Genomic DNA, 18,954 nt, shown 5'->3' with positions numbered 1-18,954 from the left:
GACTCTATTGATATATAAAAACAAGAACGGGCGCACTTAGCGCCATGACGCTGCACTCACCATGACCTCCGACTGGACCGCGCCATCCCACGGTCAAGAACATGCCGAGTACCTCCACTACCACCGGAAAGTAAGGACAGCCACTGCACGAACACAGCATGCATCTGGCTAAAACTAGACGAGCTCAACTTGGCTAAGGTCAAGCACACCTTATTCTAAATATAGCCGAGAACAAATAAATGAGCTGAGCTAAGCTAGGATTATCAACATTTCTCCCCCTAAGACTTGCTCAGATCAGCTCAACTTGACGACGCCGATCTTGGTGCGCAGTTCACAGAAGCTTCCTCGCCCAAGGGACTTCGTCAGGACGTCCGCGAGCTGCTGTTGAGTGCTCACGTAGTCCAGGCAAATCCTCCCGTCCTCCACGCAGTCACGAATAAAATGAAAATGTGTATCGATGTGCTTACTCCTATCGTGAAGCACGAGATTCTTGCTTAGCGCGATGGCGGACTGACTGTCCATCTTCAACTCCGGCGGCTGAACCTGAATGCCGATGATGTCTGTCAGCAGCCGGGTGAGCCACACAGCCTGGCACGCTGCAAGTGCCCCAGCCATGTACTCAGCTTCACACGTGGAGAGTGCCACTGATTTATGCTTCTGGGATTGCCAGGAAATCGGCATATCCCTGAGGAAGAAGATGACTCCTGCAGTGCACCTCCGTTCGTCGACATCTCCCCCCAAGTCGCTGTCACTGTACCCCGTCAGCTTGTTGTCACCACCGCTAGTGATCTTGGAGTAGAGTATGCCGTAGTCCACCGTGCCTACGATGTACCGTAGCAGGCGCTTCACAGCAACAAGATCCTCCTTGCGTGGCGTCTCCATGAACCTGCTCAGGTATCCCACAACAAAGGTAATGTCTGGCCATGTATGAACCAAGTACCGCAAGCTGCCGATCAAGCTTCGGTACTCAGTGGCATCCACCTCCGGCGTGGTGCTCTTGTTCGATAGCTTCAGGCGGACCTCCATAGGAGTCTGACACAGGTTGCATCCGGCCAGACCCGCCTTGTTGAGCAGCTTCTTTGCGTAGGCGGCCTGCCCCAGCGAGATGAAGCCCTTTCGCTACTTCACCTCAATTCCCAGATAGTAAGAAAGGAGGCCGCGAGGTCGCTCATCCGAAACAGTCGCTGCATCTCCTTCTTGAACGCTTCAACGTCCGTGGGTGTCGCGCCGATGATGATGAGATCATCAACATAGACGCCCACCACCACCCGCGACGCCGCAGTTCCTGTTGTGTACATGTCGTGCTCGCTTACACACCGCCTGAAGCCGAGCTCGCGCAGACTACGATCAAGCTTCATGTTCCACGCCCTGGGAGCTTGACGAAGCCCATACAACGCCTTCTTTAGCTTCAACGCCTTGCCTTCATGCCCGGCAGTAGTGAAACCCGACGACTGCCGGACATAAACCTCCTCTTTGAGCTCCCCATTGAGAAAAGCCGACTTGACATCCATGTGATGTACAAGCCAGTTCTCCTGCGCCGCCACTGCAAGGGTTCGGATTGATTCCATTCGAGCAACAGGAGCGAATACCTCGTCGAAATCAATCCCGTGCTGCTGAACATAGCCCTTCGCCACGAGCCGGGCTTTGTGCTTGATGATGTCCCCTTGTTCATTGTGCTTAAGCTTGAAAACCCACTTGAGGCTGATCGGGCGATGGCCTTGGGGAAGATCAGTGAGCACCCAAGTGTCATTCTCCTCGATGGACGCCATCTCTTCCATCATGGCCTTCCTCCAGTGCTCGTCACCACGTGCGTCTTCGAACGTGGTGGGTTCATCGTCCACAGTGAGCATGAGTTCGTCGTCCATCTCCCATTTAGCAAGTACTGGGGTAGCCGCCGGTCCCAGAATGTTCTCCAGTGTTCTGAACCGCAGCGGTACCTCATCGTCGTGCTCACTGTTGAGGTCCAAGTCACCAGAGGGAGGTGACGCGAACTCCACAGCTGGGACCGATGTAGGGGACGTAGGTGTTGCTGGTCCGCTGCCTCCATGTGCGCCTGCTGGTGAGCCCACGCTCGACGCCGCCGTTGGTGCACCCGGCGTTGCCGGCGTTCCACCTTGCGATCCAGTCAAGTGCACTGGACTTCCCCCGAGCAGGCCGTCTGGCGCACCATCTTCCTGCAGCTCCATGGGATCACCACGGCGAACCGTCACCGTCATGTGCTCGACGTGGAACGGTTCCGAGTTCGCCGTGTGCTCGCCGTCGTCGTGCTTGCCCCAGTTCCACGACCAGCCTTCATCGAACACGGCATCACGGGATATGTGGACGTGATCGGTGTTCGGGTTGTAGAATCTGTATGCCTTGGATCCAGGTTCATAACCGATGAACACCATCAACGTGGAGCGATCATCGAGTTTGCTCCGATGTCCACCGGTGGCCATGACATGTGCAACACAGCCAAAAACACGGAAGAAATGCACAGGAGGCTAAGAATCATACCACGCTTCAAACGGCATCATGCCTTCAACACTTCGTGTCGGTGATCTGTTCAGGATGAAGACCGCAGTCATGACCGCCTCCCCCTAGAACTTGCCAGGCACCCGCATCGCCTTGAGCATGCTACGCGCCATGCCCAGCACAGTTTGGTTCTAGCGTTCCACCACTCCATTTTGTTGCGGAGTGTAGGGAGCCTTGAGGTGTCGCTGGACACCATGCTCGGCGCAGTAGTCGTTGAAGGTGCGCGCCGTGAACTCGCCACCACGATCAGTGCGGAGAGTCCCGAGGCGCCGTCCTGTCTCCGCTTCTACCCAGGCCTGGGGCTGAACGATGGCCGCCGTAGCTTGATCCTTCGACGTGAGGAGCACAAGCCACATGAATCTACTTTTGTCATCGACGGCGAGCAAAAACATGCGCTTGCCACCCGGCGTCTCCGGAGTGATAGGCCCACACAGGTCAGCGTGCACCAACTCTAGAAGATGAGCTGCACGGTACCTGCTCGACATCGGAAACGGCCGTCGCCGTTGCTTCCCAGCTAGACAGCTCTCGCACACTTGATCAACGTGCTCAACTGGTAGCAGCCCGTGCACCAGTCCTCCCTTTGACAGCGCCCTCAGCCCCTAGAACCCGAGGTGCCCAAATCTGGTGTGCCACTGCCAGGCAACCTCCGAGCTCCGGGCAGCGAGGCAGACGGGTCTGTCGATGTCGAGGTTCAGGACGTAGAGCCGACTCGCCGTCCTCTTCACCTTCGCCAGCAGTCTCCTCTGCTGGTCCCAGATCCTCAGCACTCCATGCTCGATGAGGATCTTGTAGTCATCTTCATTGAGTTGCCCCAAACTGACAATGTTTGATGTCAGCTTGGGAATGTAGTACACGCCTACGAGCACCTCGTGGTCACCGTTCTTGCACTTGAAGAGGATGATCCCACGGCCCTCAATGGCCACGACCGAGCCATCTCCGAAACGGACGGTTCCTTGCACGCCGGTGTCGATGTTGGAGAAGGCACCACGCTCCCCCGTCATGTGATTCGTTGCCCCAGTGTCGAGGATCCACCGAGTGGACCCGCCACTACCCTTGTCGCCGAACTGGACGAACAGCTTGTTCTCCTCCAGGTGGACGCGCTCCTGGCGCGTTGGTGATGATGTCGCAGCTCCGGCCGCGGCCAGAGCCACGTGAACGACGGGGTCGGCCGCGTGCGCGACGGGGAGGACCTCCCCCTCCTCAAAAGTCCACCGGGTGCAGCCTCCCCCTTCGAGCTGAACGGGTAGCTGTTCGGGTGTCGCTGGCGGCTCGGGATCCGATGGTGAGCGTGTCGAGGCCGAGTCGATGTAGAGCGACGTCACCCCCATCATCAGCCTGGCCTCCGGCTCCTCCGCCTGGGCAGCGTGCGCCTGCTCATCGCGTTTCTTTTTGCGGCATTCGCGAGCCCAATGGCCCGTTTTGCCGCAATAGGCACATTCATCGCCGGCGATCTTCTTGCCATCGCCGCCGGCGGGTGGCTTGGAACCACCACCTCTTCCACCGCCTTGGGATGAGCCACCATCGTGGCCGCGCCGTTGCTTGGACGGTGGAGGCCGCCCAGCTCCGGAACCGCCCTCGCCTGAGAGCTGCAGCCGGGACACCACCCGCGCCACTAGCTCCTCCTCCGTGTGGTTGAGGCGCGTCGTGGAAGAGCTTGAACCTCCACCGGTGTCGTGCCCGTCATCAGCCGCCTTGAGCCTCCCCGTGACCTCCTTGATCGTGAGCTCATTGATGTCGAGGAGCGTCTTCATGGAGATGATGAGTTGCCTGTACCTCGGTCGAGCGACGCGGAGGTATTTGGCAACCACCTTCGGCTCCGGCTCTGGGTCGCTGAGGATCGCCAACCGCTGCACGAGATTAGACAGATGCAGGGCGAAATCCTCGACGGACTCACCATCTCGGAACGCGATCTGCTCGTACTTCGCACGAAGACTCTGCGCCGTCGACTTCCGCACCCGATCGTCGCCGATGCGCATCGTCCGGATCGCCTCCCACGCCTGCTTGGCCGATGGCTTGGTCGCTAGGGTGGGCACCATCTCCTAGGGCACGCCGGAGCAAATCGCCTCCAGCGCGGAACGATCATCGTGGTAGTCGACGTCCTCGTCCTCAATCGCCTCCCAAAGATAGTGAGACTGCAGCTTCAGCTTCATCAGCAGCGACCACGAGTCGTAGTTCGTCTTCGTGAGCTGCGGCCAGTTGCCAGAGCCGGTCGTCTCCTGAACGACGCGCTCGACGACGCCCTCACGGCGTCTCGTTCGCGAACGGCGAGCGCCGCGAGTCCGCGAACGGCGCGTCGGTTAACGGCTTAGGGACGGCAAACGCCTTGGAGACTTGTTGCCCGAGCCGCCGCCTTTCTCCTTCGTGCCTGCCGGCAGCGGCCTCGGCCCTTCGATGACCCCATCACGACACGCTAGGTCCCTTATCTTACAGCTCTGGTACCAATTGTTGTTGACACCGCCAGCAACCCTTCGCCGGAGTCGATGAAGACCCCCTAAAATTGCACACCACGAACTCACGAATACACACGCACACGAACACAGAGGATTTTGGTGCCATGAATCCACTTGCGATGTTTTCTGACTCTATTGATATATAAAAACAAGAACGGGCGCACTTAGCGCCATGACGCTGCACTCACCATGACCTCCAACTGGACCGTGCCATCCCACGGTCGAGAACATGCCGAGTACCTCCACTACCACCGGAAAGTAAGGACAGCCACCGCACGAACGCAGCATGCGTCTGGCTAAAACTAGACGAGCTCAACTTGGCTAAGGTCAAGCACACCTTATTCTAAATATAGCCGAGAACAAATGAGCTGAGCTAAGCTAGGATTATCAACACGCGGATCAACTAAAACAACCTTTAGGAGGCAGCAGTTAAAAGCTGGACCAAACCTTTTGCACTAGCCACACACCACAGGTTCCCTCTTTAAAAATTCTTCTAAGAACAACCTAGACACTTGGTGCAGCACCATTAAACAAACACACTCATTTCTGTGAATCCAAATCATTCATTGTGTATAAATCTGTAACTACAACAATAGTAAAGCTGGATATGTACAGCTTGTGTCTATTTAATTATATATAATTATCCATGTAGCTCCTAAATATAAAATGTGTCTTCTTTTGCCATCGAGTTTTATGCATGAGAGAGAATTTACTTTGGAAAGTATACGAACACTTTGTGTTCTTTTTCTCATTTGAAACTTTATTTCATATCATATTTAAAAAAATGTGGCATCCATTTCAGGGGTGATTTTACATATCCCCAGTAAATATTTTGGAGAAATTCAGCATTAATTCATATTTATTCAACTTATAATGCACTATTTAAGTTTACATGTATAATTGGTAGTGACAATGTTTCAAAATTCTAGCATCAGTATGTTTCAAACTATCGACATTGGACATATGCCACTAGTCTACTAAATACTTTTAGAATAACATAAACTCCCTCCATTTCAAAAAGAATGCAATTCTCACTTCCTGAGGAGTCAAACAATTTTAAATTTGGCCAAACTTTATATAAAAAGTTACTAACATTTATGATACCAAATAAGTATCATTGCATTGGTTATGGAATATATTTCCACAGTAAACCTAGAGACATAAATGTTGATATTTTTCCTATGAACTCGATCTAACTTAGAAAAGTTTGACATATCGTTAAATCTAGAATTGCATTCTTTTTTGGACGGACGGGTACCAATTACCTTACAGTAATGTTGGAGATCAATTGTATATAAAATTTGAGTATAACACCAAATAAAAGAACGGAATGATGAGCAAGCTATTAAAATTTAGAACACCACATGCTTGTGATCAAGTTAACCCTTTAATACAACACTATATATACTATGGGAAAGAGATGTGCCTTGAGCTGACCTTATTAGGGCTTCAGAGCTAATCTTAAACTGTTAGTGTGGCAGTCAATTCCAAACTGCAAATGAATTAAAAATCATCCCATAACTCATGAGTCCGAGGCGATCACCTGCAAAAAGATAGGGAAGGCAATTAATCAAAGTATTCATTGATCCAATCTTAGATCATACAAAGAACTGCACAAGTTACCTACATGCATGATGTGGACGTTGTAGGCTAAGTCGGATATATATTTAATGGTTAGGACCTCTCACATGATAAATCTGATGCATGGCTGTATATAGTGGTTAACAGTAATTAAGTCATAACTCAGCACTAAACTGCTCCATAAAAAGATGTAGCATAAAATTTGGTATTATATAAATAGAAGTTACATATGATGAACATCTAGGGTTGATTTGGCTGGGTATTACAATTTGACAAAGATCACTTTGCATTCTGTGATGTATAGCAGGCATAGTGTTGCAGAGAACCAAACATTTTAATCTTTTAATAGATCTGTCATGTCTGTTAGCCTGTCCATACAAACACATTTATAAAATTTTGAGAATTATTGGTATTCTTATCATTTCAAATTGTCAATAGTAGGTTAACTGATCGAAGAATCAGCTCATATACATAGTAAATTGATTCGTTGTGCTCCTTCCAATTTTAATACTTCCTTTGGGAAACAAGTGCTGGATCTGCTATCCATTATTAAGAGAACAGTTAACACCACAGACAACTAAAGGCCGGGAAGAGATACCAAATGGCATGTCCAAAATTTAAAATGCTTTTCTATTCTAATACTTTCTGGCAAGATGTGGCCATGTCATTTTTATCTCATCATTTCTATAAAATAACGCAATATAAAAGAAACCGTCCAACAATTAATCGAGTTCAACTCTCTGAGCGAACCTGATGAAAGCTAGAATATATATACTAGTTTCATCTGCTGGCTGGGATCTTCATATCATATATTATACAGGAATAGCAAAATGAGACGTACGAAATTATACTACTAGATACTAAATCCCAACTAATATGGTCCTTTTGAAGCATGGGTACACAGAGCTTACAACATGCATACTGTTTATTCAGGATTTTATACGGAATGAGAAAAACGAGAAGAGAAGTACTAATGCTGTAGGCAGTACGTCCTAGTCTACTAGCTAGAGCAGAAGTATAATAATCCATCACTCTGCTTTATAAAGGAAAAAAACATGGAAGCAATTGATCTCTTCCAGTTCTTATATACTAGTACAAAACTCTGGAATGGCTGGGCCGGGGGGCCTAGCTAGAACTCAAATCGAAGCATGATGCGAGTATGCGACATGGCGAGGAGGGAATTTGATGTAATCTCACCAGCGACAGTGGCGTCCTTGAGCTTGAGAGAGGAGCGTTGCGTGATTGGCCTCGCTGGGTTGGCGGGGGAGCTAATCGCGTTTCAAGCGAGCTGCCCCCGTGCATAAGCCATTGATGGCGAGCAGGCGCACCAAGCGCAGTCGCCGCCGGTGGAGAGCTCCGCCTCCGCCTCCGCCTCCCCGTGGTCCGTACCGCAGCGCGGTCACCGTCGGCGCACCCGCCCGGTACATTAAGCATCGCCCAGATCGTCCGGCCAAGAACTCGACGCCGCTAGCTGTAGCACGCAGAGACTACAACTGCCCGGAGGCTTGGAGAAGTTTCACATTGATCTCCTTCCCACCATGCAGCAGCATCTCAGCTCCTTCCCATCAGTGCACTCTCTTTCTGGAGTGGATATATCTTGCCTCCGCGTGATGGATGGACCGGTGGTTCCTCCTGCCTTCTCGAGGAAAACTTATGAGCCGCCTTATCAGCTCAGCTCAGACGACTTTAAATACGAACAGGCTCGATGCCGAGTTGCTTTAGCAAAAGGCTGCTGCAAAGTATTCCTTTCTTTTCCAGAGAAGAAAACAAAGGAGGATGAAACTAAATGCATTCCCCCTTCAACGTGCCTCGCTTGGCTTTGCATAAAAGTAGGAGGATGAGGACAACTTTTACTGTTAGCCCTAAAGCAGCGCAGATAGCTGGGAAATGTCGCTTCCATGGCTTACGGACCGTCAAATCAACACAAATTACTGAGGGCGTGTTGTTTGGTCCAGCTGTCCTTGTTGACACATGCATGCATAAAGTATTAAATATAGATTATTTATAAAAATAAATGCATAGCTTATGACTAATTTACGAGACGAATCATTTAAACCTAATAGTTTATGATTTGATAATATTGTGCTACAGTAAATATGTGTTAAATGGCGGATTCTGAAATTTGTTTTTTATTAGTATCTGAATACCACATACGATACCCTTATATAACATCTCCTAAACTTTAGTGACTGAATCAAACACCCCCTAATACTGACATGACGGAGGTAGAGAAGGATTCAGATAATGCTATTTACCAAAAACGTATTTTGAATTTAGATACATATATGGATACGAATATTATCGGGTGCAAATGCAAAATGCAAAAATGATATCTAGTTGATTTCGAAGATAATAAGTGTCTAATTGTTTTATCGAATGTTTTAATAGAACAAAATCATTATGCATTATGTGTGGATGTAATTAAAATATGAGTATAGTATAACACATATTGATAAAGACAATCCATCAAAACAACATATTTATGAATAATTATCGCACTAATTGTATGTAGAAAAATAATCTCACCAATATATAAATAAACCAAAGCATTTAAAATTAATATATGATTAGCCAAATTAAAATTAATCACAAGTAACCTTGTATATCATTAGTAATATTAATATCAATATAAATTCATTAGTTATAGAGATAACTTTCAAATAGTTTACCACTTTGAACTGTAATATTAAAATTTATGTGGTTCACAATTACTGGTGGGAAGGAGATATACTACATCTAAACTATCCGATATATACCACTTTGAACTTGATTTGGGTTCCTTACTCATTAACAGTCTCAACATTACCACTAGCCATATTCAAGCAAAAAAAATATAGTTTTTTTGAAGGGTCGGTAGGGGAGGCCCCTACCGATATTTTTGTATATATAAAAAAGAATATATGTACATACAACACAAATTACAAGGCTCAAAGAGCCAAAAGAAAAAGAGGAAGACCAAAACTAAGAAAAAAAATCTCTCTCCACAGGGTTAGTGCTCCTCTCAGCTTCTGCTCGGTCTTGATACAAACCATGCCAAGTTCCTCTTTAAGTTTGCCTTCCATGAATGCAAAGTTGGGGGTCTTGTTATAAAAAAATAACACCATTTCTGACGGTCCAAATCACCCAACAAGGCATCATCACTATTTTCCTGAAGCAACTTCAAAAGTTGTTCTTGCTTCTATATCATCAGATCCAGTGATTAGAGAGTGAGGTCCCAATGAATTGAAATAGAACTACAACAATTCAAAACACGGATGAAGACAGGTTTCCTCAACCCCACTATTACAAAGCACACAATTGTAGTCATCCAGATAGTGTTTTTTGTGTAGGATGTTCCTTGTGTTCAAACAATCCCTGAGTAGGAGCTAGAAAAAGAATTTATGCTTACCAAGATTCCCTAAGGACCAGAGCCATCTAAAAAGGGGAGAGGCTTCAAGAGATTCTTGAAGTTGGGAGTATGCTTTCCTGGTGTTATAGGTATTTGAGCCCCAAATGTAAGACCACTAATCCTCAATTTCCAACTCCAAGTGTCTCTCTTGTATCAATCCTAGAGTTCAGCTATCTAGGCTGAAGCATGGGAGGATATATAGAGGGAGGGCAAAGATGTTGCTGATGTCTCTGTCCAAGAAGAACCTTATAGAGCATTTGGATTTCTTGTGAAGGAGAAGAGTTGGAGGAATTTGTGTTATAGGAGATTATCTAACCAATTGTCTTGCTAGAGCATAACTGAGTTTCCTCTACTAGGATTACACTTTGTCAATAACCTAAAATTTCAACATAGTTTGAGCACATATTTCCACCAAAAGGAACCAATAGGGCTTCTAGCATGAGGGGTGTTGTTGTTGGAGTAAAGCTTTGACCAGATCATGCTAGAATCCCACAAACTATATATGTGGAAAGATGTGCCCTGTTGATTTTCACATAGTTTGAGCACCCCGCAAAGGCAACGTAGGGTCAATTATACTTTCAAGTATATGGTGGACTAAAGTATGCTGGTGCTTTACCACAGATGAAGTTACGGTTGCCAATCTTAGTAATCAAAAGGTCTTTCCATCAAAAGGAATCAATAGCCCTCAAACTGAATTTGTGTTGTACGTTAGCTTTGTCGAAGAAGAACCTTACATGCATGATTTAGAACTTATCCAAAAATTTGAGCAATAAGGTTGAATTCCATGTCTTTAAATTGATGATACCTAACCCTCCTTCACTTTTGGCGCTGTGTTGGTATATTTTAAATGCACATAGATAAATCCGCAAGCGCATGGATACCGTTGTAGCTTTCACCCTGGGAGTATTCCAGAGTATCATATTTATCCACAGGGAAACAATGGTTAAAGAAGTTGATAATTCACCATCATGTATCTACTAACTAGTATACTAACTAAACTAAAGTCATGGTAAGTGTTGTTTATGATAAGAGTTATGAATAATGACTCACACTTAAGAGAATTACATAATAAATAAGTAGTCTAACTAAGTTGAGAGGACAACGGGTGAGTTCAAGGTTCCTAAATACTTCTCTATTACTTTGGTTCTATAGGGTATAACTAATCATGGGTAAATATAGCGATCATATACAGTAACACTTTGAAGCAACAGTACCTTTCCAACTCTCGAGGGGGATGAGAAAGCATAGTTGGGGAAGGGTGCCTAAAGCTCTACTAACATCAATCCTAACGTGGTGGATTACAATGGCCTGACAGAGCTGTAGCCCCTGGGGCTACCACAACTAACCATAGGATTGAGCGCAATCTCAGGTAACCTATAGTCTAGACACCATGTCTATACTAAGAATTACTACTCTAGTCACATATGATAACTAAAGCACTCGATGCGAGCGGAGATCTCATGCTAAGGTATGATAACTATACTAACCATACACATGAAAGGCATAAAAGTAGATATAAAAGATAAATATATTAAAGCATAAGTCTTGCAAAGGTGAGATACAAAGATATACTTGACCTCCGAAGTTTTCTCTAGAACCTGAGCATGGCTCATCTCTCCCTAACTCTCAACTAGAGCTATTCTACTTCTACATCTTCAGAGCTGGCTCTGATTCTGACACGGAGGATATGAATTAGGGTTTCAGGGATGCCTCCAGAGAGGGGAGTAGGGGTTGCTATATATAAGCTGAGGTGGAGTAGGGGGCAAGGAATCGAGGTGGAGTAGGGGACAAGGAATCGCCACATCATCGATCCACATCAACTCCCTCGATAACCGTTGGATGAACCAACTTAAAATTGCCTTAAAATCAAGGGTCCAGATCTTAGGAAGGCGTAAGAGGCGGCGCAGGGCGAGGGGCCTCCGTAATGGGTCGGTCGTCCTACTATCAGTGGTAGGTGGGCCTCCCCTTCAGATGGTGGGTCCTAGGCTCCAGTCTTGAGTCGACTTTCGTAGGTTTCACTGAGTTGAATCACTTGTTGATGTCGGTTTGCCTATTTGAAGTGTATGATAGTGGTCCTAGGAGCTATTTTTTAGATAAATCCTCCTGTATTCACATGTTCACGAAAGTACACAGGCGTTCAATCAAGAACTGTCCTCTAGATTAGAATAAACTGATCTGACTTTTAAACTTACCCATATTACCTTCAACCATGGGGCTCCTTAGCCTTCACTTGGGTCTTGAGCAATTGAAAGACAGAACGATCAAGTCAAGCACTATGTCTCTAGTTCTTTGTTCCACCATTGTTTTGGAGTTTTTATAAGTTTTCAAATAAAACTCAGAGATTCCATTGTATGACACTCTCAAGTCTCTCAATATATATGGTATTTGTGGATCCTCACCAAGGCAATAAAGATATTATGCCTTTTTCTCTTCCTACCACTAAAGCTTATGTAGAGAGAAAACTAGAGCATACTTGCAATGCATATATTGTAAAGTCAAACAATGGATCCAAAGAGAGTTGAGTCATATAATCAAATCAAGATAGTGCATGTGTGTGGATATATGGTAGATATATATATGGTGGCTAACATAATTCTACTTTGCTCCTTGAAAACTTATCTCTCTTTGGAAACTTGGAAACATTTGCTAGAGAGCAGGGGCTATCTTACTCATCTCCTCTTTTTTAGGCGGGCATCTAAGTACCCATTGTTTTAGATATCTTGAACACTTTTGTGTCCATTTTTTATTTTCTCTTTCTTTTTTTATGAATAACTTTTGCATAGCCCCATGCCTCTTTTCTTCAACAAAACTTTTGAGAGATAGCAACAAGAACTTGAAGCATTTATTTGGTGGATGGGAAACTTAACAAGCATATTTTTATGTTCTCTTCCAGTGTAGGAGCAAAAACATTTTTGGGTGGATCTAGATGGAAGACATGTTTTTGCGTACTCCCAGTAGGTGTATATGTGGGTGGTGTGTACATGATCTTGATTTTAAGAGCATGACAAACCTCTCATAAGGGTCAACAAAGCTTAACAAAACTCAATGCAAAAGCATGCAGCATATATGTGGAAGGTTTCCTAGCCTAAATAACAAGCATGGCTCTGGTGGGAATTTAAGCTTTGCCATACAGGAACTCATTATGTAACATTTTTATGTTTTTCAAAAGATAAATCTCGATAACTTTAGTGTTACTTAGAACAAGATAAACAGCAGCTCCGATCTTCTCAAATCATATTCATTAATTACCTAGACTTAGATCAAGCATATGCTACCCACGAGTTTCAAGTTCAGAATAAATACTTATATCAAAACAATTTTATCCAAAACTCGGGAGAATTCAAGGTTGAAAACTAGATACTTGAAAGGAATTACAATAGAGCAACTATTCATTAATTCCATTTAAGAGATTATTCTGAGACCCCTTTATTTTATTCAGCTCTTAAAAATAAATTAAAGCAAACTAGACACATCTTTTTATTTCGTTTCCATCTTTGGATCACACATTATTACTATAAATGATGAATGCAAAGATAAATTTTTATTTTGTTTTTATTCACCATTTTTTAGCTATTAAAAAGAGTCTGAAAACTAAAATAAAGGTAAAGAATACTTACCTAGATACATAGGACTACTCCTACCCCAAACTAGCTCTTTCGGTGAGGGTTCGGTGTCTTAAGTCCTTCGAATCGGACTTCTCCTTGTGAAGTTCATTGATCAAGTACCTCGGTTTGCTCTTAAGTTGAGGATTCTTGTGATGTCACCTCTAATGGTGATGTCACTTTTTTCCGCCAAACCCATCTTGCTTTCTGTAACACCTCTGGTGTTATGAACTTGCTTAGCGCCTAGGTTAAGGCCTCAGAGAAATCAAGCCGAATGAGTTTTTGATCTTTAACAAGTTAAAACACACATGAAATAATTTCTACAAACAAGAACAAGATAAAACTTGTGTATAGTGTTTATGTAAAAATGGTGAGTAAATAGTGTAGATAAGAATACAACTTTAATTTTTGGGAAGTGAGTATTGTTAACTAGGGATTTTGGGAGCTCAAAAATCGAATCCAAAATTCAAACTAGAGCTTTCGTTGAATCGATGAGAAATTGAACTTATGTTTCAAATACCATCTTTGGTGATTTATATTGAGCAAAATAGTAAAAGGGTGCTTAAATGTTTTGATCCTATGGTTTAGTATAAAGTATGGACTATTGCATGAAATGTTTATTTGATGAAATTAATAAGGTTTATACATATTAAAAATTGTGATGAAAGCGCAAATGGTTGTTAGTTGTAACCGGGCCTTGCCCTTTTCTAAATCTGAAAATGATAGTACACAATGCCGTTTTGACATTCAAATTCTAACAAAATTGTTTAAACACCGACTTCATGTTCTTGTACTATTACTTGCCTCTAGGCGAGGACTTGAGCTTGGCTTAAGCGGTAGTGGTGTTGGGTGTCACGATACCTTCGTAAAATTTCCCAAACTTCATTAAAACGTGTCAAAGTCATGCCATTGGCGCTCTATTTGTTAACTGACGTTCAACGCGATAAGCTCATGTTGGCATTCCTCTCACTCCCTCTCTAGATGCTCCCTGGTCATGATGATTGCTTCGCTAGCTAGCTGGTAGTATTGACCTTAGGTTCATGAAATTGGTTGAGCCTTCATCGAATCAGTGAGTAGTTTTTGGCCCGCTTTAAAAAGCGTGTGTGGCATCGTTCCTAGTTTCTTCACCTAAGGTCGTGATCACCACGTGCGCGAGTGTGCTACCGGTGATGACCTCAGGGTCGTGGACGGGTGGCTGCCGCTGGTCAGTCTATGTGTCATTGTTGTGTGTCGCTTGGTGCTATGCAACACCTTAGCCTCGCCGTGATCGAGTCCTGTGGGCCAGCCCTGGTAGTCAGCCGGCTGCACGCCAGGCCAGGCTTGGCAGCCACTGCCCCATGCCATGCGCACATACTACCAAGTTGTGCATAGGGCTGCACTTTGCCTTCCCTATCACCTTGCCCTGCCCTATATCACGCATTCACAGCAGCTCACCTCACCTACCTCGCTCCTGCTCGCACCGCCTCCTGCCGCTTCACGATGTCAGGCTGCTACGCGTGCGTGGCCGCACGTGGGCATGCCTTCAATGGCTACGTCCAAGTGCTAACCGATGCGCTGCTCGCTCGTGTGGTCATATCCCCATTGTCGTGCCTCGTCAGGTCATGGCCGGACCATTTCTACCAGGGCCGTTCCCCGCGGCGTGGTGATGGCGTGGCACCGCTATCCTTTCCCCTTCATAACCTATAGCTCAAAGCTTCCTGGTCCAATTCCTTGCGTTAGCAGGTAGTAGAGGGAGTTAGCTAGGTGCCCCATTCCCACCAAGTCCAGTCGTTGCTTGCCTGTGGCTAATTTTGCATTTTTGGCCACCGCTGGCCTTGTGCGACGTCGAACCGGTGGGTTGGGAGGTAAGGCAAGTAGGAATGGTAGGAATTCAATTATGCATAACCCTAAGCTCGCCTTGACTTTCTCCATCTAGTGCTCGCATTACTTTGGCTAGGATGCTCCACGACGGAGTGTGGACGCGTCGGTGCCATGCTCGGAGCGCCACCACGTGGTGCGGGCGCACATGGCTAGACCGCCACAGTGCTCTCCTGCTTCAACCATCAGTGGGGCATGCACCATGGTGAGCCATTGATGCTTGTCCGCCACCTCTACTCTGCTAAGCGTATGTAGGTTCATCGAAATAGGTGTGCCACTGCCACAGTTAGCCGCTCACCGCTGTCGCTCGCCACAGTGCGCCGCTGAGTCTCTAACTGCCACCCATGCGTGTGGGTTTAACCATAGATGGTGGTCAGCCCGTTATTACTGTCATAGTAGGTCTAGCTTGCCTGGCGTAACCTCTGTTGCTGCCGGTGTGCCGTGCCACCACGTGCGGGTACGTCGAGGACCGCCCTGTTGCAAAGACAACACATTCTAGGGTCTTTAATGCAAAGCGTGAGTCTGTAGTAATAGTGCTTCGTTGCTCCACGTGATTATCCAAAAACTCGAGTTCTCTTTTGCTAAATGTGAGCGCACGCGGGTGTCCCGGCCTTGGGCCACGCTGGGCCATCGCGACGCACACACGGTCGTGACCCGCGCTGGGCTGCTGGGCCAGAATGGGTTGCTGCCGGCCCTTTTCTTTTTCTAAACCATTTTCTAATTAGTTTCTAAGGTAATCTTGTAAATTCAATAGAAATTTGTGTAGTTGACCAAAAATTGTGAAATCAATTTTGTTCAGTTCCTAAAATCATGATCTATCTGCTAGTATATTTTGTTTGCATGGTTTCATAGTATTTCTAAGAGTAATCTAATTAAATTGAAATACTTAATATTGTTAAATATCAACTTGTAAGAATTATTTTGTGGAATTGGTAGTAGTGTTGGCTCTAAAATTTTTATAGAAAATTCCTAACATTATTAGGTGCTCACTGTAATTTTTGTAGCTCCATAGGGATTAGTTTGCTAAAATAGTTAAATGAGCCCTAGTATGAATATATGTATTTAATCAATAAAATGCCAAAACACTTTGGGGTTGTAGAACGAAATTTTTTTTCTAGAGATAAAGCCTTGCTTGATGATGTGGATACGTAGCCTAGTGCATTAGTTATTAGAGCTAGCTCGTTAGCTTGCGGAGCATAATCGTATTTTTAGAGTTGAAGTTGTCGTTGGTTAATTATGTTTTCTGCATTGCATCCACGTATATCATAATAGGAACAACGATGGATCATGGAGTCGACCAGGGAAACATAAAAGATGGTGCCTCGATGATCATGTCGCCATGAAGCAATGCTAATCCTTGGTTACATCTTGCATAGGCAAGCCTCGGTGCATAACCTCTAATATTCTACACTTTATTTCATGTTGTGCATTAAGTTTTGAGGAGTTGAATGAAACCCACTTGCATATACATATATCCTTATCCCATGAGTCTTACTAGTATGACAGGATTATGTAGATTGCTATGCTATATGATCCGGTAGAAGTTGAGTGATTACCTATCACTCGTTATAGATAGAAAAGATATTATTGTTGTTATTATATTACTATCACATGGAATATATATGTCGGTGTTTTGGACCGGCGGGCCCTCAACCAACTAGTAAAAATGCACTGCGTGCCCCTAATCCCAGATGGTGATGCAAAGAGACACAAGGTTTATACTGGTTCGGGCGATGGGTGCCCTACGTCCAGTCTGAGATATCGATCTTGTATTCCTTGCACCGAAATGCTTGTAGTAGGGGGTTACAAGTAGGGCGAGAGAGGGAGTTAGTCCCAGGTCTCTGCATAGAGTGGTGTGAGTTGCTTGAGATGTTAATCTCAGGCGGCGGGCAAACATGCATGTTACAGAGCGTTGCATGCGCGTGAGTGAGTGAGTTCGTCCATCTGCCTATGCCTGTCTCCTAGAAATGGCTCCGGTCCCTCCCTTTTATAGTTGAAGGGGGGTCAGGGGTGATACATGCGTTCGCTATGCGGCGTCCTACGAACAGAGGCGGCATGTCCGAGCCCTGTAGCCTGTTACTGTGGCGGTATGGTCGATGGAGCGGTCCTATCCTTGATGCACTAGAGCAACGCACCGGCCACGCCCGATCCTGTGCGATGTGGGAGCTCCAGTGATAGCCTGACATAGGGCATGGTGGATGTTGTGCTGGTTGCTGTGTGCTGATAGTGTAAAGAGGCGAGGCTCAGTTGGTGCCGAGGCCGAGCCATCGTGGGGAGCTTGGTGGGCATGAATCCCGAGGTTGCTGAGACCCTGAAGTAGACTGCCGAGGCGTAGAGGGAGCAGTTGGTCTTATAAACTGATTCTGAGGCTATAGTAACCCAGACCTGACTCCGCACACCATGTTGTCCCTGGAGCAGGAGTTAGGTAGCACAGCGTAGTACAGGCACCGGTCGTGGGCACAACACCGAGCATAGTGGCCGGTAACCCCCGCCCTATCCTATCCTAGATGGCATGGCTTCGATGTGACTGGCGTCCAGTCGGCCATGCCGCTGTGTTGAGCCATCATTCGGCTGATATCGCGGGAGCTGTCAACTACGCCGGGCGGACATGACATCTTGTCCAAGAAGTTGGTCGAGGCAGAGGTGACGGGGTTGTCTTGCCGAGCCGGCCTTGAGCGAGGTGGAGAATTGGCGTCTCATCCGAGGCTGTCGTGTGGGGCCTCGGGCGAGACGGAGAATCAGTTCCCTGGCCGAGGCCTTTCACGTGAGGCCTCAAGCGAGGCGGAAAATCGGTAGGCCATCCGAGGCCTTTTGTGCAAGGCCTCTAGCGAGACAGAGATTCGGTAGGCCATCTGAGGCCTTCCGTGTGAGGCCTCTAGCGAGGCAGAGAGTAGGTGACTTCAGACATGGCTGGGGTTTGGCCAATAGTTGTCCCTTGGCTTTGACCTTGGTGGGGTCTAAGCGATTTTTTCTATTGTTGCTTAGGGGACCCCTTCTCGTGGTACCCGACAGTAGCCCCCAAGCCTCATGGAGAGTGTGAGCACTCTCTTTGAGGTTTTGTTGAGACTCGGCTCGCAATAGCTGCTAGCGGGATGGTGTTTCGTACTCGAGGCCTTAGTGGGTGTGCACGAGCGCACCCGCCAGGTGTAGCCCCCGAGGCCCTAGAGGAGTGGTTTTATTCCTCCAGGGGCTTTTCTTGCATGGTGAAAGGGGTTTTATTGCATTTGCTGAGCCCATGAGTGCGAGTTTGGGTCACTAAGCCTCGGCAAGCTTGCTGGAAGAGCCCCCTAGCCTCTATGTGGAGCGAGAGGGCCATCAGAGGTTCCCCTGGCTTTTTGTGCGGCCCTCACGCATCCTTTTCATTTAGAAGGAGGGGTGGAGGGTGTCGCAGAACGGACCAATTTATAAGAGTACAAGTACAATGGCAGCCCGCAAGCGGTCACACTGTCATACTTGAACCCATATAAACCCGGTAGTCCGTCGAGTACCATGATGGGTCTCGATAAACGATTTACCACAACCAAGATCGTACATGATTCAACATACATGCCACATATTACAT

At 46.4% G+C, this 18,954-nt stretch overlaps 1 protein-coding gene across 1 annotated transcript; it reads right to left on the bottom strand.

Moving 5' to 3' along the window:
* Window positions 1-294: 294 nt before the first annotated feature.
* LOC136452837 (secreted RxLR effector protein 161-like) lies at window positions 295-1,026 on the bottom strand. The gene has a single exon (XM_066453427.1). It carries the CDS (start codon window positions 1,024-1,026, stop codon window positions 295-297), a length of 732 nt encoding a protein of 243 aa, XP_066309524.1.
* Window positions 1,027-18,954: the final 17,928 nt, after the last annotated feature.

The sequence above is a fragment of the Miscanthus floridulus genome, chromosome 1 (genome assembly GCF_019320115.1).
Source record: "Miscanthus floridulus cultivar M001 chromosome 1, ASM1932011v1, whole genome shotgun sequence".
Lineage (NCBI taxonomy): Eukaryota > Viridiplantae > Streptophyta > Magnoliopsida > Poales > Poaceae > Miscanthus > Miscanthus floridulus.
The sequence above is the reverse complement of the archived record's forward strand: the minus strand, read 5'-3'. Positions and strand labels throughout refer to the sequence as shown.